Source organism: Lepisma saccharinum, chromosome 4 (assembly GCF_977018435.1).
Source record: "Lepisma saccharinum chromosome 4, izLepSacc3.1, whole genome shotgun sequence".
NCBI lineage: Eukaryota > Metazoa > Arthropoda > Insecta > Zygentoma > Lepismatidae > Lepisma > Lepisma saccharinum.
Genome location: NC_139232.1, coordinates 114,562,494 through 114,588,141, shown reverse-complemented (window position 1 = coordinate 114,588,141; position 25,648 = coordinate 114,562,494). Strand labels below are relative to the sequence as shown.

Here is a 25,648-nt window from a genome sequence, read left to right as displayed (position 1 = left end):
CCGTGCCGTAGTGGTTATTACAGCGCGCTACGACGCCAGGGGTCCCGGGTTCGAATCCCGGTCTGGGCGTGGGCGTTCTTTGTGATTGTCCCTTCATCAATTTCATCGCCTCGTCCCTCATCTTCATCTTCACGATTAGCTAAAAGTGACGAAGTAAAATAAACAAAATCAATGAAACAATTCTATCAAAGTCCACCTGGTATTTTAACTGGATTTTTCCATATTCAATAGTCTGGAAAATGTAGCAAATGCTACGTTGTATGCCGTGACGGCTGTTAAAAATATTTAGCTATAAAATTGATATCCTCCATTTTGGAAAATGTCCGCCATCTTGAATCTCGATTCATATTTTTTTCTGAGGATGTTACTCTGATAATATTTTTATAGTGTGGGGCAACAGACCAGATCAAAGGAAACCTAAATACTAACATGGTGTTGTTGCTTTGTGCTAATTTATTTGTGCATTTTAAATACATCATAAACACGGATATAGTAATGTATAGACACGTCGTCCATCACAGCATGATGCAGAGGCTCTGTGGGTGAGTGGCGATAGTCGAAGGGATAACTCAGTGTTGTGGCTACTGAGCTTTTTTATTGACGGGTGTTTGAGAAGTGTGGGGTCTCGGGGGGAGATTGACGCAGGCCTTGAGGGTGCAGATGGCGATTCCCTTCTCTGTGCAGCGGCAGTCGTTGCAGCCCTTCTTGTACATCGTCCCTGGAGTGCAAGTCTTGTTCTTGGGAAGCTTTGGAGCGGAGACTGAAAGAGACACAAATAAGCATTCATTACCCTACTGTGTTAATCTATCTCTCTCTCTCTCTCTCTCTCTCTCTCTCTCTCTCTCTCTCTCTCTCTCTCTCTCTCTCTCTCTCTCTCTCTCCTTCTTTCTCTGTTGCTCTCTATTTCTATCTCTCGCTTCCTCAGTATCTTTCTCTCCGTTCTCTGTCTCTCCTCCTCTCCCTTTTTCCTTACTCTATCTCTTTTTCTTTCTCTGTCTCTCTGTTTCCCCATTTCTCCCTCTCTCTTCCTCCCCCTCCCTCTCATTGAGATTAAACCTTCCAGTACAAGTTTTCTATCACTTAATAAGTAATACCGTCCTCGACCAATGGGCTAGCAGGCCATATTGAATAACAATTTATTTATTAACAATCTATAATTCATCTTTCATAGCCTATAATAACACCACAAAATATAGAATGCACTTTTGATTTTTATTAAACAATCAGAATTTGTTTTCTCTCTCATACTGCTTCTGTATAAAATGATACACATAAGAATAAAATTTCTTTGATATCTTTGGAATATGATAGAAAATGAAGAGAATTTAATGAGTATGGGGATCGTCGTCCGTTTTAACATATATCAAAGAGAGGACACTAAAGAGAAGCGGAGTGAAGCACATGAATAAGGTTGTGGTTTCCAGTTTCCGCCAGAAAATAAAAGTTCCATGGTGATTGTCGTTCGCCTGTTTCGTCTAAGCTAGTGTTGCCCAAACTTATTTATATACCTCATGGGCCAAATTACACTATATAGGCCGTACTTACTAAGTTTCAAACGTAATGCATTACATACTAAGTGTAGTTTATAAGTACGTACTACTGTCGGCTACATGGGGCTCGCGATCCGTAGTTTGGACGAGCCTTGTCTAAAGCCCTCTATCCACTTGCTGCAAACCAGCGTATCGTGTCCCCGTTCCGTATCAATTTATTCGAAAAAACTTGCAATGCTCCGTTTCAAAATGTGAGAAAAGATACGCAACGGACCCGATCGCTCATTTAGCGGTTTTTCCCCGTCACATAAAACAAGGATACGATACGCATGGAGGGGTAGCGTAGACGGGCATGCGCACGTTCCGTTGCCTCGTTGCATCATCCTTCAGTGTTTAGTGAGCTTTGTGAATGACAGTACGTCCCATTGTCAATTTATTTTCTTTATTATCTTTATTATGGAGTGGGATAAGGAAAATACTATTGCATTTATTGATATATATATATACCGTGCGTCCATTTCGATCTGCAGCCGAGAGATCGGGAGAAGCGTGGCGGGCGGCGCTGACGGAGATGCCGACATTTGCGGCCTGAAATGCCCGCTTATTTTTATGGACATATGCAGACATTTATATAAATATTGCAAAACGAGCACTAACCTGTGTTACAAGAGTACGGTTTTAATTTTAGTAGCTTAGTGACTGTATGTGCCGATGATTTTGACACGCCCACCTCTTGTGAAACACGGCGTAGAGGTTTGTTTGGAGAACGTTCTAACGCTGCACCAATATCATCGAGTTTTGCTTCGGTTAGAATCCGTCGTTTTTGCTTAGGTGTTTTAAAATTTAACGATACAGTTTCTCGTAATTTAAGGACAAGATGTCTAACCGTATCTCTGTGTGGAGTTGAAACGCATGGGAATTTCTGTACAAATTACCTACACACGTCTCGACATGAGTTTGTTTTCACGTAGGTACGTGTCATACATAAAAAAATCTTTGTTCTAACGTGAATCTTGCGGCTGGCATTCCAATCGTCTCACTGACACGTCACACATACACACTACAATAACACAAACAAGTAACTGCAAGTAACCAAGAATAACACTCTTGCGCACAGTACGAAATTAACACGCTCTTGGTTTACATTGCTCGCCACTATATTTACAACTCTGTCTTCATCTAGTCGCGAAGGAACAAAAAACTCGAGCTCGGAGATTTCGGATTGCAAGGAAGCTCACGAACACTATTGACTTTTAACGGTTTCTTCTACAGCGTAATCTTGATACAGTGTTGCACATTCAAAACCTCCAAACGATCCCCATCGGCACAAAACTCTTTCAAGGATATAAACTTAAGCAGGACTTTACTGGTCAAAACTATGATTAAAATGTTTTATTATCTGTGGCTCTTAACATCGTTTCTAAAGCGTATTTTTTTTGTGTATATAAGAGCAGAACTTGGATGAATTACAGAAGAACTTTTGCGTGTTATAACACAGTGCTCGTTTTGCAATATTTATATAAATGTCTGCATATGTCTATAAAAATAAGCGGGCATTACAGGCCGCAAATGTCGGCATCTCCGTCAGCGCCGCCCGCCACGCTTCTCCCGATCTCTCGGCTGCAGATCGAAATGAACGCACGGTATATATATATATGTATATGCATCCGAGTAAAGTTTTGTATAATCCGCTGATCTGCTGGAACCGCAAGTCTGCCAATAAGCTGTTTCCACTGTACAGTTCACGGTTCGCGTACATATTTGTCATCCACCAATCTGGTGATTTGCGTTTTTTCTTTTTCGATAAAACGTAATTAATGAAAATATACGCGGCTGCTGCCACTTGCTGCAGTGTACTCATCGTCATTTGAGACCAGACTGTGAACCGTATCGCACTCCCATATCAATCATGCTACAGGGTAGATGATACGGAACGCAGTGATGATACGCGAAAAATCGGGGTCCGTATCGTATCAATGATTGGTACGGGACGGGGATACGATACGCTGATTGGAACAAGTGGATACCGGGCTTTAGCCAATCACCCTCATCGTCTTGACTAGAGTACTGCATGGAACCACTTTCGCTCGCCCGTACTCGTTCGAGTCTCTCACGCTCGAGCGTTTACAATGGAATATACGGGGTGACTGGTAATTAGATGTATTCCCTGAAAGGGGTTAAAGTAGAGACAATTTGCAATAAATTTGACCATATGATACCCCGTCCGAAAATTAGTAGTTCTCGAGATAATCGATTTTCTATTGTTTCTTTAAAAAATGACAATTTTCCACATAAAAATACGAATTGAGAAGAAACTGCTCATTGTATGGAACTTATTTCAGCATTTTCTGATAGCTAACAAATATGTGGTTCGTTGAAAAAAAAAGTTTTTCCCAAATAACAATCACATGTAAGTACCGGGTGGGTCTAAACTAACAAGTGATGATAAAAAAATGCACTCTTAGTTTACTTGGCAACGTATTAATAACAAAAATGGTATGACACGAAGCGTACAAATTACTTAAATTACTTCCTTGTGTCATCAGCTATCCAACAAGTTACAATTGTTGCAAACATTCACATTTGTGTACAAGAAATAATACTTTGTTCATCTTCATGTGGATGGAATCAATGAACAATACAATTAAAGAACATTACACGTCTTGCTCAAAGTGGGCAACTCCGTTACGAATGCAGACACGCTGGTTTTTACGGACATTTGATCTCGTAACTCGTGATGTGATGGTGTCCTTGATGTGTTGGCCAGCTGTTAAGATCCTCTCCCTTAGCTCTTCTTGCGAGTTTACCGGTGTCTTGTAAACTAAGTCTTTCATGTGGCTCCAAATGTAGAAGTCGCAAGGCGTCAAATCGATCGGGGGATCGAGCTGGGCAGCCATCATGCTTGTAAATCATGTCACGTCTTGTAACTAGAGGCACATCTTCCAACAACATTGCCATCCCGTTCCTCAAAATATGTTCATATGTGATGCCATTTAAGATTTGGTGCAGGAAAAATGGCTCGATCAAATGATGTTTGATGACGCCCATCCATACTTCTGCCTGGGCGTGCGACAGTGTATGGATGAAAATTACCGAAAGAAATATATTGGCCGAGGCGGACCGATTCCCTGGCCGGGATCTATCATCAAATCAAAATACATCTAATTACCAGTCACCCTGTATATATACTTCTAATAACCTTGGGAATATCATTTTAATGTGGCAATAATCGTATGTAAGATATACGCCTTGGTAGTTTCAGCCCACAGTCATCTTTCATTTTCATATAAGGGCTGTCTCAGAAGTATTTTCGTTTTTAAAACTATTAAAATAAATACTTAAATTTTTTGTATAAAGATAAATTTATTACCAAAAGAAAGCTTAAACATTAGATTTTTATTTGTGAAAAAGAGTGTTGGACAAATGGTGACCGTTCATGTTTTCATATTCAATTATTCTTGAACTAAAGTTTTCGATCACTCGCCGAAGCATTGCACGAGGATTAGTATTGGTTTCATCCGTAATTCTTTGCTTCAATTCTCTCAAATTTTGTGACATTGGGGTGTACACCTTACTCTTACCTTACCATAAAAAGAAATTTAATTAAATTTGCGCTTGGGACGTCTCTCATTCCTGCCAGGTTATAATGATGCCGGAACAAACGATGTTATAGGTAGGAAAAAACTTGGGATCCTCATAAATATTGTTAAACACATAAAACCTATGCTCATACAGTAAGATATGAACTCTACAAATATAGAATAAAAACTATTTACAAGCATAAAATACTTAGGCAAAAAAATTATAACTTTTTGATTAATTATATTATTTTCTGTGTTCCTACAAATTCTTTCATCGTCACTTCCCATAAATATTCATGATTACTTATTGCTCAGTACAATCGAGATTTCAAACATTTACTCTTAAATCCACATGCGTCTATAGGTTTAAATTGTATCCTCTTAAATATTTGATATGCATCATTTTACATTGCATGAAATTGAAAAGTGATGAGAAGTTTGAACAACTATATAAATATATCGATAATTTTGTATAAGGTGTAATGAAAATCAACAGTGTACATTTCAATTCACTATATATGAACATAAGACTTACAGGCAATTATGTTCATCGCAAGTAGAACACACAAAGCAAAGAGGAGACGCATTTCTACTTCGGTTTCTGGAAAGAAACAATTTATGTGTAAATATAAAAATAGTGCAAGCATAAATCGTTAAGAAGCCTAAATAAATACAAGTAATCTTTTTATATTTCCAAATAGAGTTCTTTCTAATACGTTCACTTTCCATTTTATTTTTACTAAAAGTATGATGTATTTTCGTCATAACCGTTTGCGTTCATCGACTGTACTTGATTTGAATTTAACAAACATGCTGTCTGATATTAAGAATTTGAAGTTATTTCTGTTTTCCAATATTGTTTTCAAAAATTTACATGGATTGTTGAAATGTGCTTTCCAGAAGTTGCAATAGCTTCAATAATAACACAATGCGTTGCATTAATAATAATAATAAAAAACCGGAGCAGCTACAAATTTCTCAACTTTTCTGTGCATGCAAGGCCAATTCCATTTCCTAACTCCAGTTGTAAACAAGGAGACCCGGGATCCATACCCAGTGGAGGCACATAGCTGTTCGGATCCCAATTTAAACTGTAGGCTCTGTTCTGATTAGTTTCTCTGTACATAAAATGAAATTTAAAAATACTCCCAAAACACGTACCTGTTAAACAACTGCTGACAATTAACCAATTTCCACTAATTTCTTAGTTACACAACGTATACGATGGAGATCCCTACGCTCATTTATAGTCTTATCAAAATAAGAAGACGAAAGAAAAAAAACATTCCTAAACAATTCTCCCTTCTTCGTTACGGTATTCTACAAGCAACGAAAATATTATTGCTTCTATTGTTATTTCTCTCACACACACATACTTCTGGTACTTATTTTAATATAGTACCATGCATATCGCACTAATAAAATATCTAACAATCCTTTTTCTACAAACACATGAGATATCAGCCAATCACATAAGCATTCAATACAATTTCTATATCGTCATACTTACTTAGTGATGGAATTTTTTTTACAGCTCTCAACTTGCCCATGAATGATGGAATTAAGTACAAGATGAAAAAATTAAATTACTTATTTATTAATCAAATTTAAATTATTTCATCTCTATTTTGACTGGCAAAATATCATGCCCCAATATTCTTATGAAATTGGCCTGACAATACCAGTATAATATATAGTGTTATATAGTGCTATAAGCTTGTATCAAAGTCCAGAAAGCTTATGAAAGTAAATGATCAAAATTTGTAATTTTCTTATGCAGGTTTTAATGATCTTAATTAGACGGTGTCAACATCTTAGCGATGAATTCGAATTTGTAGATAGACGAAGACGAAGTTACATAACATAGAAATACAAAGTGTAACAACAAACATGCATTAAAGTTGACCTTAACCGGTAAAAATCAACAAATTTCTCTCCCACCGCATGTTTATTTCCAAAGGAGAAGGTATTATATATCATAAATGTTGGACTTTCCATGTACGTACATACTTCCATGTACGCCCGTTTATTTGAAATAAATCGTTACAGGCCTGTTGCGGTGGTTAGCGGGGGCAGTTGCCCTTCTCCCAACGTTTTACTACTTTTGCCCCCGCCCTATGCTAAACCTTATGTATTAGGGGAAAAAAATAAAATGTCCATGTCCCCCAGTTTTGGATCCAATCGCCGAGGTCCTTCAGTACCCTCATTTTGGGAGGCTAGTAGTGTCTGTCCTCATTACAGACATTTCCCGTGGTTGATTCTCCACGTTTCTCCAAGTGAGGTGCATTTCTTCCAATGTTTACAAAACTTCTACATCTACACGTATTAGAATCCTTCGCCCATCTTACCCCTGGTTTGCAATTCTTCGAGAGGAATTCCTCTTCACTAATGCAGTAGACTGAAAGGAAGAGTACACACCGTTAGATATTATATTTGACTTGTACTTCTTCACATCTAATACAGAATACAAATATGCATGATTGAAGCACATTAATTAACGTCATTAAATTGTTATCATTCCTGGGGTCAAGACACAAGCAGTGTTACCAGAAGGGAAATGTCCGTTGTGTATAGATAATTGCATTAACAAATATATTTTTCATGGATATTGTTTTTTAGGGCAACTTTAACGAGACGTTTCAAAGCTACAAATCATAAGTTACTATTTTTATCACAGTTTGAAGGTGTTACATGAAGGTTATCCAAGGTTCACAAGATATTTATAACCCGTTCATAACATGACACTTTATTATCAATTTGTCCTTAGATGATAAATGAAATAAGTTCATTCATTCATTCATACTTTATTGGTTTTAGCTGTTATACCAGCTCAACACCAAATGTCCTAAAAATAAGTCATACATGTAACATGATACTGTTACATTGAATTACAAATTTTGAATATATACTGTTTACATATATCTACATCAATATCATGCAAAATCTAAAATTGATAATAAATACCATTCTTACATCTGATGACTATATCAAGTTACAAATTTTGAATATTTACTATTATCATATGTCTATATTAATATCATGGAAAAATCTAAAAATGATAAACACAATTATTACATCTGGTAACGATATTAAAGAGGATAAAGAAGTTGGGAGAAGTATTCCTTTTTTTATTAGATTCTTGAATAAGTTGGGAGAAGTTCCTTTTTTTTATTAGATTCTTGAATAAGATCTCCCTTTGATTGGTATAAAAAGGACATTGAAGTATAACATGATGAGCATCTTATCTTCCTGGTCTAGATTGCACTTGCACATAGGTGAATTAACTAACTTTATTTTCTATAAATGGTGATTTAAACGAATATGACCTGAATTCAATCTTAGTATTAAAACTAAAAACTTTCTGGGTATATTAAATGCATTAAACCACGGAGTCTTATTGTTAAATTTAATACATTTTTGTATGAATGACCCATATATGTGAATTTTTGTTTAACACCCATATCTCCCAATCTTGTTGAATTTTGTTTTTAACTCTTGGCAACATATCTGTGTATGATAATAATATATTCGTTCTGTGATCCATTATTCTTGCTTCTTTAGCACTTTTATCTGCCACTTCATTATAATGGAACCCTGAATGTGCTGGTATATATGAAAAATTAATTGTCCTTCCCTCTGTAGTTAACTTATCATATAATCTTATTATGTAAAGCACCAATGCTGATGCCTTATATAACTTTTTATACGAAGATTGTATACTGTATAAAACACTTTTAGCATCTGTTAATATTAGTATCCCAATGATCTCCTCAAGACTTTTCTTTCTAAACTATCTATCTTGCATAGAATTCCTTCTGTAGCATTTCCATATATGCTGCATCCGTATTCTAGCTTAGGCTTAAAAAAGTTCTTGTAACATAACAGCATTATATGTGGGCGTTACCCCCACACCCCCTATACGCCTTCATGGCGTAGTGCTATGCACAGGGGAGCACTTTACCTTTTTTTTTTAACATAACAGCATTATATTATTCTTGGTTGAGCACACCAATTCGTATTTGCTAAAATTTGAGCATGTTGAAATTATTTTCACCATAAGCTTGTAAATACCTTAAATACATCCACGTCAATTTTCTATCAAAATTAATTCCTAAATATTTTATTTTATTTTGAAATGGAATACCAGCAATTTGTGTCAACGTATTTGGATATTTATGTTCACTTTGTTATTAAAACATACAGCAGCTGACTTGTTCTGTGATATGATAAAGTTCATTCCCTCCAGCCAACATTTCACTTTATAAAAATTATTTTCTATTTTCTGAATACCATCATATGGATTACAAAATGATCCTAATATACACAAGTCATCTGCATACTGAATTATTTTTATTGCAGAATTATGAAATTGAAATATTCCTCTCATATATATATATATTAAATAATAATGAACTCAGTGGACTTCCCTGAGGTAATCCTTGTGAAGTGGCACGGGGCTCTCTAAGTGTGTCCTGAAACCAAAACAATATTTTCCTATTTATCATCTAGTTCCATATTATCTTCATAATTATTTTCGGAGTATTTGTCTGATTTAACATATCAATTAATACGAGGCGCATCCAGAAAGTAAGTTTCCCTATTTTTTTAAAAAAAACCAACACAGTTTCAGGAAACCATTTATTGGCAACAGGTACAGCAAAGGTTCAGCTATTTTTCAACATAGCAACCACCAGAATTGAGACACTTGTCGTATCGTGGTATCAACTTTTGGATCTCACTGTCGTAGAACTCTGCCGCCTGTGAATGGAACCAGCGTGTGACAGACGTCTTCAGCTCTTCGTCTTTGCCAAAACGCTCACCGGAGGACAGGAATTTCTTGAGGTGCAAGAAAACGTGAAAATCGCTGGGAGCCAGATCAGGACTGTAAGGTGGATGATCAAACAACTCCCAGCCAAATTCCGTCAAAACAGCTGCTGTGCGTCGAGCCGTATGTGGACGAGCATTGTCATGGAGGAGCACAACACCTGCAGTAAGCATGATACGCCTCTTGTTTTGAATGGCACGTCGCAATTTCCTTAGTGTTTCACAGTAATGGTCAGCGTTCACCGTTTCACCTCTGGGGAGGAAGTCAATGAGCAAAATGCCCTTCCTGTCCCAAAACACGGTGCACATCACTTTCTGTACCGACAGCGTCTGTTTGAATTTCTTCTTGACCGGAGATCCACTAAGCCGCTAATGCATTGACTGCTGCTTGGTTTCCGGGGTGAAGTGCGAAATCCACGTCTCATCGCCCGTGACGATCCTGTCGAGGAAATCATCGCCGTCATCATGGTACCGTTGCAGGAATGTCAGAGCTGCTCCTGAACGTTTCATTTTGTGTTCGGGTGTCAGGTTTTTCGGCACCCACCTGGCACACAATTTTTTGAACAGCAGGCGCTGCGTGACAATCTCATGCAACACGGATCGCGATATCTGCGGAAAAAGGCTACTCAACTCCGTAATCGTGAAGCGACGGTTCTCTACGATGCGCTGCCGCACCAGCTCAACCAGATCATCAGTGATGAGGGACGGACGCCACTGCGCTCTTCATCATGGACACTTTGACGACCTTTCGAAAACTGCCGACACCAGCGACGCACCATCTGCTTACTCATAATGTTCGGCCCATAGACCTCACAGAGCTGACGATGAATGTCAATTGGCGCAATGCTTTGTGCATTCAGGAACTTTATCACCGACCGAACCTCGCATGCGGCGGGAGAAGGAATACGAGCCTGGCATATTATTGATACGTCTTAGCTCTGCTGCGCATGCGCAATTTACACGGCTCATTATGTTTACTTTCACGGGAAAAAATAGGGAAACTTACTTTCTGGATGCGCCTCGTATATGAGGATCAACGCTATCATAATCACCTTGTATATCTATAAAGTGAGAAAATGTATATTGTTTCTTATCCATTACGTTACCCACACACCCCCTATACGCCTTCATGGCGTGGTGCTAAGCACAGGGGAGCACTTTACATTTATATATATATATATATATATATATATATATATATATATATATATATATATATATATATATATATATATATACACATTGCATTTAAAACATGCAATGTTGATGTTGCTAATACATCAATACAACCCTTGTTCATCCTAAAACCAAAGTGGAAAAAATATTGTCCTTTCTCAAAATACCACTCTAATCTTTCTACTAATAATCTTTCAAATATCTTCTCAATTGTAGGAGCCAAGGTAATAGGTCGATATGATGCAGCTTCTTTTGGATCTTTATTTGGTTTGGTCACTGTCGTAACCAGGATTTGTTCTGGGAGCGGCTGGAATTGTACAAGTGGATAGTAAATAGATGTTTTTTAGTAAGGGGTGACATACACAGTATGATATTTCGTATTTTTAGAACTTTCCACTCTAAAAATTTGCAATCGTGGGTCATTTTAAGAAAGGTTTTTCCCTACTTCTTTGCTGCTTTTTTTTTTTTTGAAAATGTTGATTTTTTTTCAAAATTTCGGAGGGGACTGTAGCTCTATCAGCCCCCCCACCCACAGATCTTCTTACGCCAGTGGTTTAAGTATAGGTAGTATCACATGTGTTTTCCAGTTTTGTGGCACATTTCCAGAGGCCTGCATAGTCGGGCTTTTGCCTACGGTACCCGCTGCCCGCTTTCCCGCGAGAACAGGTATACCTGCTCTCCGGCCCACGGCAACGAGTCCACTTGTAGTCTTTACCCGGGTACCTCGTCTTCGAGGCGATCTGCGCTTACAAGGTAACTGGGCATTCAACGAGACCCGAACGCCTGCAAAACCTGCTGGAAGGAAACAGCCCTCCGGCAGGGTGTTGCTCCAGGCGTTTCTTGACCACGTGGACAGCTGCAGCCAGTGTTGCCTACTTACGTAGCTCCTAAATCCTACGAAGTCCTAGGAGGAGCTCTCTCCTCCAAGGAGAATTTATATACTTAGCGATTTCAGTTCAGTGTAAGCAGTTTTTGTCTTATTGCCAGGAAATGCACGCAATATTACAGCTCCATTTATTTAAATGAATGATCGAGCAAACAAAAATCTCCTCACTGAAAACTAATTGTTTTTTATTGCATAGTGTCTTAACTAGGCACGCATTATCGCAACCAGAGGGGGGCACGGGGCATTGCTCATCAACCTTGGACGGAAATTAAATCTAGAAGAGGGGCAAGGGTGGGGGGCAAACATTAAAGTACAAGAAAAAAACAGGCTAGCAGAATTTAAGAGTAGCAGGGCTAAAGGATATTCAAGATGGAATTAGTTTTCATATTTTTCTTGCTTTTCCTTCCAGACGGCCAAGGGCACCTGCAGAGGGGGAACGGAAGTGTAATTGCAACCCCTTGATTTCAAATTTTATGAAAGTAGAAATATATTATAATATATTATACAGTCTCATCAAGTTCAATGCCGTAGTTAGGGAGTAGCGGGAGTCGGCCCCTGGGCGCCGAACGATCTTATATTATTTAGGGTTTCTCTTAATTCTTGCAAAATAATTTTTGAATAAAATTCATCACTGAAATTTATATTATTTATCTCTGTTTTTTTATTTCTTACATAACAAGGTGTAAACTATTTTTCAAAATGTTCTTGCCAAATTGTTGTTATAGGTGAAACTCTAGTTTTGTGTCCTTTCCTAAGATAATTTATATTTTCAAAATTGTGTTCGTTTTAACAGATGGTGATAATGATTCACAGAATCCTTCCCATGCTTACCTTTTTGCTTTATTATAGACACCTTTTGTTTTATCTATTATTTGTTTTAAATTTATCCAATTATTTGGCAAAGGTTGTTCAGCAAATATTTCAGACAATCTTATTCTTTCTTCTTTTACATCTTGACACTCATCATTCACCCAACTTATAGTAGGAAAGTTGTTTTCATTATTAATTTTCTTCCATTTAGCTACAATATCCATTCAATACGTTATTAATTGTAAATAACGTTGACACATTATATCTTGTTATCTTTCCTATAATTTGTTGCATTGAAATTAAGATGTTCTGTTTCTTCCTAGAATCATTTAAATCACGAACTGATTCAATCATGACTGGTAAAAGGTCCAACATTGACTGGTATATGTCTACAAAAAAACTGTTTTTCGATCTGAATATTATGATCTCCTTTACAATTTGTAAATGTTTCACTCATTTCGCAGTTTCCCTCGTGATAATCTTGGCCACATTTATAAAACATTTTTTTACCCTTGCACTGTTGTTCTGTTTGGGCAAATCTGAAACATCTATTACATTGTAACACTAGTTTCACACGTGGCACTACCTCAACTATTTGTTTTCCAACTGCTATGTCCTCTTAAAAGTCGCACATAAAACTTGAGTAGGTTCAAGCTTAAATGACCCATCATTCCGCCATATTTTTTACTTAATTCTTTCCATCTTAGCACTAGCACTGGGCTTTCTATACTGCTTTCAAAATATTGCATTTCAAACTCTGTGGGAATTCCAAACACCAGGACTTCTTTCCCCACTAAAGATTTAGGAATTCTAGCATCTACTCCTAACTTGTCTAATAACACTTTATTTTTCACAAAATTATTAGCTTCTTGTGACGTGTTGTATAATACTCGAACTCTATTTCGTCCACTTTGACCTACATACTTTACTTTCACATTATTATCCATTAACATATATCCAACTTTAACTGGATGCAAATTTCCAAACTGTTGATTTCTACTAAATAATTAAGGTTCGTTTGCGCCTGTCATATTGGTATATTTTTTCTTCATGATTGGAAATGTGTTCCGTCTAGAACTTTTGTTTCACATTTCATTTTGTGATGTATTCTTCTTTCTTTTATTCGGCCCATTTACTTTGTATGAAAGATCCATAAGATGATTTCCATCGTGTTCTTCATGTTTTGAATCAGATGATATTATATACTCAATATTATCACTGGTTATAGTATTATTGAATATCACACTATGTCCGTCCTCAACAATTCCCTTTTGATCCATTGCGATAAATAAACGAGTCAGTTAAAGCACATCTCTTATACAAACCAAAGGAATATTGAACGTTTTAAATTGTAATTGATTTGATTATTTTCAATCAACTTTTGTCCCTTTCTTTCACGATAGATAATAAACACTCTTAGTCTTTCTGCACAAGTTCTTCAATTAATTCCATAACACTCGATTCAATCTCACTAAGACAAGGCTGCAACACTCGGATTGAATAAAGTAAAAGCTATTTACATAATCTAGAATCTCAAGATCACTTTGATAGCGTTCAATCCAACCGCAATACTCAAATGCACACCAGAAATAAAAAGAGATCTTTATAAATGATTTTAAACTGTGTATAACAATGCTAATACATTGATTGATTGATTTGGTGTTTTAAGTCCACTTTATGCACAGGATGGCTAATCGGGACTGGACCTACAGTTTAAAGTGCGATCCGAACCACTTGTGCCTCCACCAGGTATCGAGCCCGGGAGGCTCCAATGCTAATACAGTAGCATATAAACTGTGCAAATAGAAAATAAAACTATGGACAGACATATGAGACCAAAGCATTAACTTTTTGATGAAGTACATTATTTTTTATGTTTTTAGCCTCAGTCTATTAACATAAGCTACAAATTCTTTTCTTGTTACTTCACATAAATATTTAGGATTGGTTAATGTTCAGCACAATCGAGATTTCAAACATTTGCTTTTAAGTCAATGTGCGTCTAGGTTTAAAATATATCCTCTCAAATATTTGATATCCAACATTTTATATTGTATAAAATTGAAATTTGATGAGAGGTTTGAACAAGACTATGTAAAATATATCGATAATGTTGTGCAAGATGAAATAAAAAATTAACAGTGTACATTTCTATTCACTAAGTTAAGATCAGAATGTAGGACATACAGACAATTATGTCCATCGCAAATAGAACACACAAGACAAAGAGGACACGCATTTCTACTTCGCATACCCCCACCTAGTGGTTGCAGGACCTTGTAGGTGGTGGTGGGGCTTGCGTTCTCTGATGATCCCCTAGGCTATACCGGCGGTAGCATAGCTACTGGCAGGGTCTCCCATGCCGGGCAGGCTAGCAGGTAAAGAGCCAGACTAAGAAGCAACCTAACGGTCAACGGCTCCGAAGGCGGAAGAAGATGGATGGTCATCTCAACGGCTGAGGAGGCGGAGGAACCTAGAGGAGTAATACCTCTATAAAAAACCTTGGTCCATCTGGCTCCGGATGGTAGCACCTTGTAAGGGCCCCTTGCCAGGGTTACGGTGAAGACCTCAACGACATCTGTGGCGGAGAAGGAGACCTTCGGAACGGTAGAGATGGCGGAAGAGGCAACCCACCCTCTTGGGAGAAGAGGGAAACCACTGCCTTGTGGAGAAGGGGAACTTCAAAGGCTAAGGGAGTAAACCCCGAAAGAAAATCCTGGTCCCCCAGGTTGGGGGTTGGAGTGAGAGACTTTAACTCTACCCGTAAAACGTAGAGCAGAACAGCTAAGAACAGCTAAGCTATGCTCACTGCAAGCCCAGAGGCAGAAAGGAGGCAGCCCCTCCACTGGGCTAAAATGCTGTAGGCCAATCCCCTGCACATTTGAACCTACAATGATTAAAAGAAGAACAAGAGAGCAAGCCGGACAGATCACGACGACGACGAATTGGCGAGGATATGGCTCAGTGAATGTCGGAACATGGAATGTAAGGGGTCTAAATGGGAAAGAATGTGAATTAGTAAGAGAGATAAAGGAAACAAAAGTCAAATACCTTGCAGTTACAGAAACAAAGAAGAAAGGTAATGGAATTGAAGAACTTGATGAAAACTTTCTTCTATTCTACAGTGGAGTACCAAAACAAGAAAGAGCAAGATCAGGAGTGGCATGTATGATACATAAAGATAGAAAGGAAAATGTCAAGGGATGGAAATTTATAAATGAGAGAATAATGACAGTAGACATTTTCGAGCAGAAAGAATTAACTCTAGTGATTGTATATGCCCCTAACGAGAATGAAACTTCAAACAACAAAGATCAGTTTTATGAAATACTACAAAGAACTATTGAAGACATAGATAAAGAAGTTATTATCCTAGGAGATATGAATGCCAGAGTGGGAAATAAAACTGATCGATGGGGAAAAGTAATAGGAAAGTATGGAGAAGAAGTTATAAATAACAATGGAGAGAGACTATTGGAACTCTGCATAATAAATGATCTGATTATCACCAACACTATGTATATACATAAAGACATACACAAATATACTAGAGAAGAACCAAGTAGAAATGAAAAATCTATAATAGATTACATCATTGTGCGGAGAGATATGAAAAAGTTCATAAGAGATGCAAGAGTTAAAAGAGGGCCAGAAGTAAACACTGATCATAAACTTCTCATATTAGATATGACCATAGGGGTTAAAAGTAAGACATCAAGGATGAATAGAAGGAAGAAAACGATAAATTACAACATAAGAGAGAAGATAAAGGTATACAAGTTGAAAGAGAAAAAGGTTCAAGAAGAATTTAGAAAGAAAGTGAAAGAAGAACTAGCGAATGAGCAGGTAGAAGAAAGAGAAGAGGACTTAGAAAAACTCTGGAGTAAATGGAAAGGGGCAATAATATCTGCAGCTGAACAAGTATGTGGCACATCTAGAGTAGGAAGCAAGAAGAAGATAACAAATTGGTGGAATCCAGAAATAGAAGCAGAGGTAAAAGATAAGAAAGAAAAATGGAAGAAATACCTGTCTGTGGGTACTCTGGAGGCATTTGAAGAATATAGAAAGCAGAGGGATAAAGTGAAGAAAGTGGTTCAAGAGGCAAAGAAAGAAATGTGGGAGCAATTTGGAAGAAATATGGAGCAAAATCGTAAGGAAAATCAAAAACTTTTTTACAAAGTTTTGAAGAACATGAGGAAACAAAAAGATTGCCCTTTAAAATTTATATATGATGAAAATAAGAAATTATTAACAAATTCTGAAGAAATAATGAAAAGATGGAAAAACTACTTCCAAAAATTGTTAAGTGAAAACGAAAGAAACATACCAAATGAAGAGGAGGAGGAGGAGGAGAGAAGACCTGAAGAACCAGATATACTAGATGTAGAACAAGAAGTAATCACACGGGAAGAGTTAAAGAAAGCTATTAGTAGAATGAAACTAGGAAAGGCAGCTGGTCATGATGGCATTGCACCAGAAATGATCAAGTATATGGGAAAGGAAGGAGAAGATCTGTTGCTCAGAATAATAAATGTGGCATGGAAGGAAAAGAAGATAGTGAAGGATTGGGAAATATCAATACTAATACCAATATATAAGAAAGGAGATAACAGGGAATGCGGAAATCACAGAGGTATTTCACTACTCAGTGTGCCTGGCAAAGTCTATTCAAGAATTTTGGAAAGTAGACTAAGACAAGAAATAGAAGATAAATTAGAGGAGACACAAAGTGGATTCAGACCAGGTAGAGGTGTCCAAGATCACATATTTACAATAAGGCAAATAATAGAGAAAGTTATAGAATACAATAGAGAATTATACCTATGCTTTATAGATTTGGAAAAGGCTTTCGATAGGGTGCCATGGCAAGAGCTATGGAAAACCCTAAAGAAAAACAATGTAAACAAACAATTAGTAGATGCAATACAAAGTTTCTACAGAACAAATAGATGTTATGTCAGAACTGGCAATAACAGATCAGAGGAATTCATAACATCAACAGGAGTAAGACAAGGTGATATTTTATCCCCATACTTGTTTATCATTCTAATGGATGATGTTCTGAAAGAAATAAAACTAAAGATGAGAAAATTCAAAGTAGGAAATTGGAAACTGAAAACTGTAACTGTATCTGAACTTTTATATGCAGATGATATTGTATTGTTTGCAAATTCACAAGCAAACCTACAAAGAAATTTAGAAATAATAAATCGTAATATGTCAAAGAAATATATGAAAATAAACAAAGATAAAACAACTGTGTTAAGGATAGGGAGAATAGAAAAACCCTGCATAATCAGCCTTGAAGATTCAGAGCTAAAACAAGTACAAAGTTTTAAGTATCTAGGTGTTACAATCAATAGTAATGGAAAAATAGATGAAGAATTAAACACTCGAATAAAGAATACAAACAGATTATACTATGCCATAAACAAAGGATTTTTAGGGAAAAAGGAAATAAGCCAAAAAACAAAAATGATTCTGTACAAATCAACTTATGTACCAACATTGATATATGGAAGTGAATCCTGGATAATTAATGAAAAACAAAAACAAAACTTACAAACAGTAGAAATGAAATATTTGAGGAGAACAGTGGGAAAGACCAGAAGGGACAAAATCAGAAATCAAACAATCAGAATAACATTAAACACACAACCAATATATCAGGATGTTGAGCAAGCACAACTCAGATGGTTTGGACACCTCAGCAGAATGCCTGAACATCGAATACCTAAACAGGTATGGGAAGCAAGAATGGGAGGATTGGATGCAAAGAGACCGAAAGGAAGACCACGTAGGACATGGAATGAGGGAATGAAGGATATCTTGAGCAGGAGGAACATCACGTGGAGTGAAGGAAGGAAGTTGGCAGAAGATCGTGACAGATGGCGAGCTCTCTACAAAACCTCGACACCAATCGGTAGAAGAGGATCGGAATAAGTTTTTTTTTTTGTTTTTTTTTAAGATATTATATACTCAATATTATCACTGGTTATAGTATTATTGAATATCGCACTATGTCCGTCCTCAACAATTCCCTTTTGATCCATTGCGATAAATAAACGAGTCAGTTAAAGCACATCTCTTATACAAACCAAAGGAATATTGAACGTTTTAAATTGTAATTGATTTGATTATTTTCAATCAACTTTTGTCCCTTTCTTTCACGATAGATAATAAACACTCTTAGTCTTTCTGCACAAGTTCTTCAATTAATTCCATAACACTCGATTCAATCTCACTAAGACAAGGCTGCAACACTCGGATTGAATAAAGTAAAAGCTATTTACATAATCTAGAATCTCAAGATCACTTTGATAGCGTTCAATCCAACCGCAATACTCAAATGCACACCAGAAATAAAAAGAGATCTTTATAAATGATTTTAAACTGTGTATAACAATGCTAATACATTGATTGATTGATTTGGTGTTTTAAGTCCACTTTATGCACAGGATGGCTAATCGGGACTGGACCTACAGTTTAAAGTGCGATCCGAACCACTTGTGCCTCCACCAGGTATCGAGCCCGGGAGGCTCCAATGCTAATACAGTAGCATATAAACTGTGCAAATAGAAAATAAAACTATGGACAGACATATGAGACCAAAGCATTAACTTTTTGATGAAGTACATTATTTTTTATGTTTTTAGCCTCAGTCTATTAACATAAGCTACAAATTCTTTTCTTGTTACTTCACATAAATATTTAGGATTGGTTAATGTTCAGCACAATCGAGATTTCAAACATTTGCTTTTAAGTCAATGTGCGTCTAGGTTTAAAATATATCCTCTCAAATATTTGATATCCAACATTTTATATTGTATAAAATTGAAATTTGATGAGAGGTTTGAACAAGACTATGTAAAATATATCGATAATGTTGTGCAAGATGAAATAAAAAATTAACAGTGTACATTTCTATTCACTAAGTTAAGATCAGAATGTAGGACTTACAGACAATTATGTCCATCGCAAATAGAACACACAAGACAAAGAGGACACGCATTTCTACTTCGGTTCGTGCTTTCTGGAAAGAAACAGAATTTATGTGTAAATATAAAAATAGTGCAAGCATACATTGCTGTATAGGACTAATATATTTTTGTAATATTTTCCAAATAGAGTTATTTCTAATCCGGTCACTTTCCTTCTTATTTTTACTAAAAGTATTGTGAAATGTAAGAAGTATTTTCATCATATCCGTTAACGTTCATCGAGTGTTCGTGATTAGATTTTAAGAAACATATTGTGTGAAATTAAGAAATTGAAGTTATTTATATTGCCCAATACTACTTTCAAAAATTTCTTTAGAATGTTGGAATGTGTTTTCCAGAAGTTTCAAGCGCTTCAATAATGACACAATGCGTCCATGAATAAAATAAGAAGCTACAAATTTCTCACATTTTTCGTGTCCATTCTATTACCTAACTCCGCCTTGAAATCAAGGAGTCTCGGGTTCGATACTCAGTGGAGGCACATAGTCGTTCGGATTCCGTTTTAAACTGTAAGCCCGGTTCTGATTAACCCTTCTATGAATAAAATGAACTTCACAAAAAATACTCCAAAACATCTGTTGGCAATTATCTTATGCACACGGTGTATACGATGGAGAGCCCAACATAACTGTATGATCATACACTCATTTATTCTCTATCATATAACACTGGTCAACAATGAAAAATTTTCAAGAATAGAAATGTGTGTTTCTTATGTATTTTGACCCCCTAAGCACGAAAATGTTATTAGTTTCTGTGTAGCACCCACAGTTTTAAAAATATTTCATTATATAAGAATTGTTATAATAAGCAATGCTATACATACATATTACGCTTGACAGGAAGATTGTGTCATTTGTTCCCGCATGTTAAGTTCCCCCAACTGGTACCACATATTGTCTGTGTGAACTGTTCGTCTCGTCTGAATGATTGGATGAAGAACAAAGGTAAAGTTGCAATGCCTTTTGCTATCCCGATGGTATGGAGGGAACCGACTAATCACGTAGATGATTGCTATTTCTGCATGATTAAAATAGCAGGGATGAAGGGCAAGGATAGAAAGAAGATCAAGTAGCCCAACATCAAGTCAGCTATTCGACCCGTAGTGCACAGTTCCTCCTTACCTGTCCCCGTTCCTCCAGAGACATGGTCATTGGACGATGAAACCCAGGTCGATGCTAATACAGACACGAATGAAAGCTCTGATTTCGATTACGAAGAAATGACGCCACATCTTCTGACACAAAACGATTTGAATGATCTTGTTAGGGACCTGAATCTTTCTAAGGCACAAGCTGAACTTCCGGGTTCGCATCTGAAACAGTGAAATTTACTACAGAAAGATGCTAGGGTTTGTTTCTTTCAAAATCGTCAGGCTGCCTTCACACCATTCTTTGTCATGGAAGACTCACTCTGTTACTGCAATGATGTGAATGGTCTATTTAATGCTATGGGACTGAAACATATACCAGTGGAATGGCGACTATTCGTTGATGCCTCCAAAACTAGCCTCAAAGCGGTACTCCTGCACAATAGCAATGTTTATCCTCCTATTCCCGTAGCTTATGCCACTAAAATGAAGGAAACATACAGCAGTATGGAACTTTTGTTGAATAAAGTTCAATATAACATCCACAAGTGGCAAATCTGTGCTGACTTTAAAGTAATTGGGATACTTACAGGATTACAATCAGGGTATACAAAGCATTGCTGTTTCCTTTGTGAGTGGGATAGCCGTGATCGAAAAAGTCACTACGACACAAGGATTTGGCCTGCCCGTACACAAATGGAACCTGGTTGCAAGAACGTAGCAAACGTTCCTTTGGTGAACTTGAAAGACATTTTGTTACCACCACTTCACATAAAACTTGGACTTATGAAGTCATTCGTTGTTGCAATGGACAAAGATGGACCTGGTTTTATGTACTTACGTCAGAAATTCCCTGCGTTGAGTGAAGCCAAAGTGAAAGCTGGTGTGTTCGTTGGCCCTCAAATTAGATGGCTTCTTCACGATCCTGATTTTGTCACAGCTTTGAGCCCTCTTGAACTGGACTGCTGGAATTCTTTCAAAAAACTGTGTTCTGATTTTTTTGGAAACAAGAGAGCAGACTATAGTGATGTGTTTGTCAACGAACTACTACAGTCTTACCGATATCTCAGTAGTAACATGTCTTTAAAAATGCACGTTCTCCACTCACACTTGAATTCTTTTCCTGCTGGTGCTCTTGGACAAGTCTCCGATGAACATGGGGAATGATTTCATCAGACCATATCTACATTGGAGCAACGCTATCAGGGGCAATGTGCAACAAGTATGATGGCTGACTACTGTTGGACACTACTGCAGGATAGTAGTGGCACCCATAAGAGGCGCAGCAAACGTCCAAAAGTAATCTAGGTATGTATAAAAAATATTTCACTAGCATTTTATGGACTTTTGTGTTGATATATTAGTATTTAGAGACAAAATCATATTGTTTGAGCATCATAGAAACCTAATAGCATTACATAGCGAATAGTACACTTTACACAAAAACTGAGGGTGCTGTGGAAAAACCAATGCCAGATTCGTGTTCAGCAGGTCGAAATACATGGGGATAACCCATTTTGGTGCTCGAAAATTTTACAAAGTTGAATTTTGTAGACCAGTGTAATCGAAGATGGTAAGGTTCGAATCTTAGTTTTGGCATGGGATGTTAATTAATCCATAGTACTGCAACAAAATACACGAGACAAATTCATGACAAGTGTACATTATCAAATAGGAGTGTTTTATGTTTCGTTAACGGCCAGTAATTCGGCCAGCGGAGAAGGCCATTCAAGTCCTTATTCGCTGGTCTTTATTCACGAGCCAAGTTCAGTAATCACAATTATTGTTATTTACAAGAAATTAGGACACTGAGACATATAAAAATAAATAATTTAATGAGCTGTCCAAATACTTACATCGTCTCATCACACTACATACGTTACCATAACAGCTGACTGTTGCAGTGAGTCGACAGGCCCATCATGCACTGGGTGAAGACAAGAGACGGTCGCGAGCCGCGCTTGCGACGTTCCGTACACATAAACAAACACTAACACTGATGCACTTCTTAATAGACAATAAAGTTTGACTGTAGATCAGAGAGCACACACATAATGACTTCGCACTGAAGTGAAGAGGAAAGTCTCTCTTGGAGTCTTGTGTTGAAACTTCTTATGGGTTCAAGCGATGTACCGAAAACTGTTCGAGCAAAGTTTTTCCCTCCTGGAGGGTTGGAGCGATGTATTGGGACTGTTCTTGATGTATCTTGGTTTCACCCTTGATTCTCCGGCTACGCTGCCACCGGGGTGGAATGCCTTCTTCGTTATTGGTCAGTCTACTATAGCTCCACCCCCACGTGACTTAAAGTTTGCACTAAAGAGCGATAATCGCGTATCACGGAAACACAATAACTCCTTGTTTGCGGGTTGATTTAGAGGGCGAAAAGTATTTTTTTTTGCCCCAGGAATTCTCCCTTCTTCGTTACGGTATTCTGAAAGCAACGAGAATATTCTTGATTTTAATGTTCTCACATACACACACAAGCTTTAATATAGCGCCTTACGTATTAATAAGCCAATGCTTTGTGTTGTATTGATATCACATGAGAACGACAACCTTTTTAGTATTGTAATATACTGATAATTCGATACACCATCACACTAATGAAATATCAAACAATACCCGAATCAAATCCTTTTTCTACAAACACATGAGATATGAGCTAATCACGTAAGCATTCAGTGAAGTTTCAACATCCTCACACGTACTTCTTTAAATTTACAATCAATTATTGGAATTTTAATTGCTATTCGCCGTTTTTTACATATTTCAACTTAACTTGCCCATCAATGACGAAATACAGTAGAAGATGAATAAACACAGACATGTATGTCTAACACGAACTTCAAAGTATGACTTAGGACTTCTATACACGTTATTAAAGAAACTCATAGTTCAATGAGAAAGTTAACGAAAGTCGAAGCTGATTGTACTTTTGATGAGACTTGTTTTGAGAAATCTCAGAAAAAAAACTCTAGTTTTCCAGGAGCCAATTACTATTTCTATTCATTTATAATTAGATCATATAAACTTCCACAGTGGGCCTCCCCGATGGCGCAGTGGTAGCGTCGTCGCCTTGTAGTCAAGGGGTCCCGGGTTCGATACCCGGTGGAGGCACATGGCTCAGTGGTTCGGATCCCACTTTAAACCGTAGGTCCAGTCCCGATTAGCCTTACTGTGCATAAAGTGGACTTAAAACACCAACTCAAACCAAACCAAACTTCCACAGTGGTACAATCAAATAATGTTTATGAAAAATACAGACTTAACCCAAGCTTTAGGATTATACAGTTTTATAGTACCTATTTCATGTGATGTCAGGATGCGCACAGCCGCCATGTTTGCAGCCAATTTTATTTGTAGTTTGCAAAATCCACCACGTTGCGTTCGTTACATCTGCACCAACTACACGTTTGTTTTAAATCTCGAATGTCTGTTAGTATCTCCCACCCGTCCGACTGAATTCCGGTTGCTTACTTGAACTGGTCTTTAAGCATGGCTGTCGAAGCCACAATGCAACACTTTGTGAGTAGGTGAAACACACATATAGGAATATATCATTACCTTCTCAATATGAAAGCCTCATGGCTTGCTTCAGTCACGTGACTAAACGTCATCAACTGGAGGCGAGATAGCCGCCATGTTCGATTTGCTTCTTCAGAATCAATGTTGGACATTTTTAGTGAATATGGAATTGTAATGCAAATTTAGGAACTGTAATCGAGTTTACATGACGTGTAAATATGCTTAAATGTTGAAGAGGTATGGTGTAAGTGCTCAATTGCAGAGGAAATTATGATGAAAAAGATGAGAGTAACGTTCACATTTCTTCAACATGTTGCTGAAAATGAGAAATGTTTAGGGCAATTCCATGTGATTCGGTCCCTACGAAAAGATACAAGTTAAGTAACAAAGGTTTTATACTCATAAATAAATAAGAGTAATAGTTCATGATGTAAACATTTCATGTGTACAGAATAGGCATCTAATATACTCTTAAATGTGGTCATGTTTTATCTCTTGTCAACATTTTTTTTTTTTAGAAATATCAAATAATTTACCCTGAATTATTACAAACGTTGGTTAACGTTAAGAATATTGTTTATGACTGCAAATTAATTTGTTTCAAGATTTAGCCAACGTTTAAAATATTACGTTCGTGTTTACTAAAGCAATTTAGTGTAAATTTTATGTAAGCATTCGATAAAATTTTCATATTAATTAGCCTACACAAATTTTCAGTTTCAAAATGTTATTAATGAAAGAAAGCTATACAACAGAGCAAAGTTGATACATGTGTACATTTACATTCTTATTTTATCTCGCTTTATGCTTCTTTATGCTAATCGGAGGCTAATGGAAGATATGTTGTGCATTCAAATACAAGGGTAACAAGAACTTCGATGAAATATTCGTGTGTAATACTATCAAAGAATATATTACTTACGTTTCAAATACAAATGTTTTCACATACAAAGCATTTTGTTACCTAGCTATGTTAATATGAACTACAAATGTGTTAAATTTTATAAAACTGTTTCATATGAACTGCTTTTAATTTTTTGTCTTTGTGAAGCTTCAATTTTCGTAACTTTGATTATTAAATCAGTGATTTATATAATAATTTATTAACATTCTTCACGATGTTATTAACAGAATGTAAAAACAGTGTAAGGAAATATTCCAAATGTTTATATCCCAAGTGAACGCTAAGATCGAAATATTAGTCTGCTTTTTTTCAATGAAACTCTTAAGTTATTGTTACAGATCTTACTAACGACAATGAAAAG

The 25,648-nt window shown here is 36.8% G+C and overlaps 2 protein-coding genes across 2 annotated transcripts; one reads left to right on the top strand and one right to left on the bottom strand.

Annotated features, from left to right (window-relative positions):
• Window positions 1-441: 441 nt before the first annotated feature.
• Window positions 442-6,380, bottom strand: LOC145986813 (uncharacterized). Its single transcript, XM_083121261.1, has 3 exons — window positions 6,233-6,380; window positions 5,607-5,672; window positions 442-760 (listed from the first exon to the last, which is right to left on the bottom strand). The coding sequence occupies exons 2-3, from the start codon at window positions 5,656-5,658 to the stop codon at window positions 582-584; spliced, it is 231 nt and encodes a 76-aa protein (XP_082977387.1). The 5' UTR covers window positions 5,659-5,672; window positions 6,233-6,380; the 3' UTR covers window positions 442-581.
• Window positions 6,381-16,148: 9,768 nt separating this feature from the next.
• Window positions 16,149-19,437, top strand: LOC145987063 (uncharacterized). The gene is made up of 2 exons (XM_083121520.1): window positions 16,149-16,803; window positions 19,424-19,437. Exons 1-2 carry the CDS (start codon window positions 16,149-16,151, stop codon window positions 19,435-19,437), a joined length of 669 nt encoding a protein of 222 aa, XP_082977646.1.
• The last annotated feature ends 6,211 nt before the right edge of the window (window positions 19,438-25,648 follow it).

Coding starts and splice junctions, on each gene's coding strand:
- LOC145986813 (XM_083121261.1), bottom strand. CDS start 5,658: ATGCGTCTCCTCTTTGCTTTGTGTGTTCTACTTGCGATGAACATAATT. Junction 761..5,606: donor TGCGATGAACATAATTGCCT/GTAAGTCTTATG, acceptor TGTCTCTTTCAG/TCTCCGCTCCAAAGCTTCCC.
- LOC145987063 (XM_083121520.1), top strand. CDS start 16,149: ATGAATGCCAGAGTGGGAAATAAAACTGATCGATGGGGAAAAGTAATA.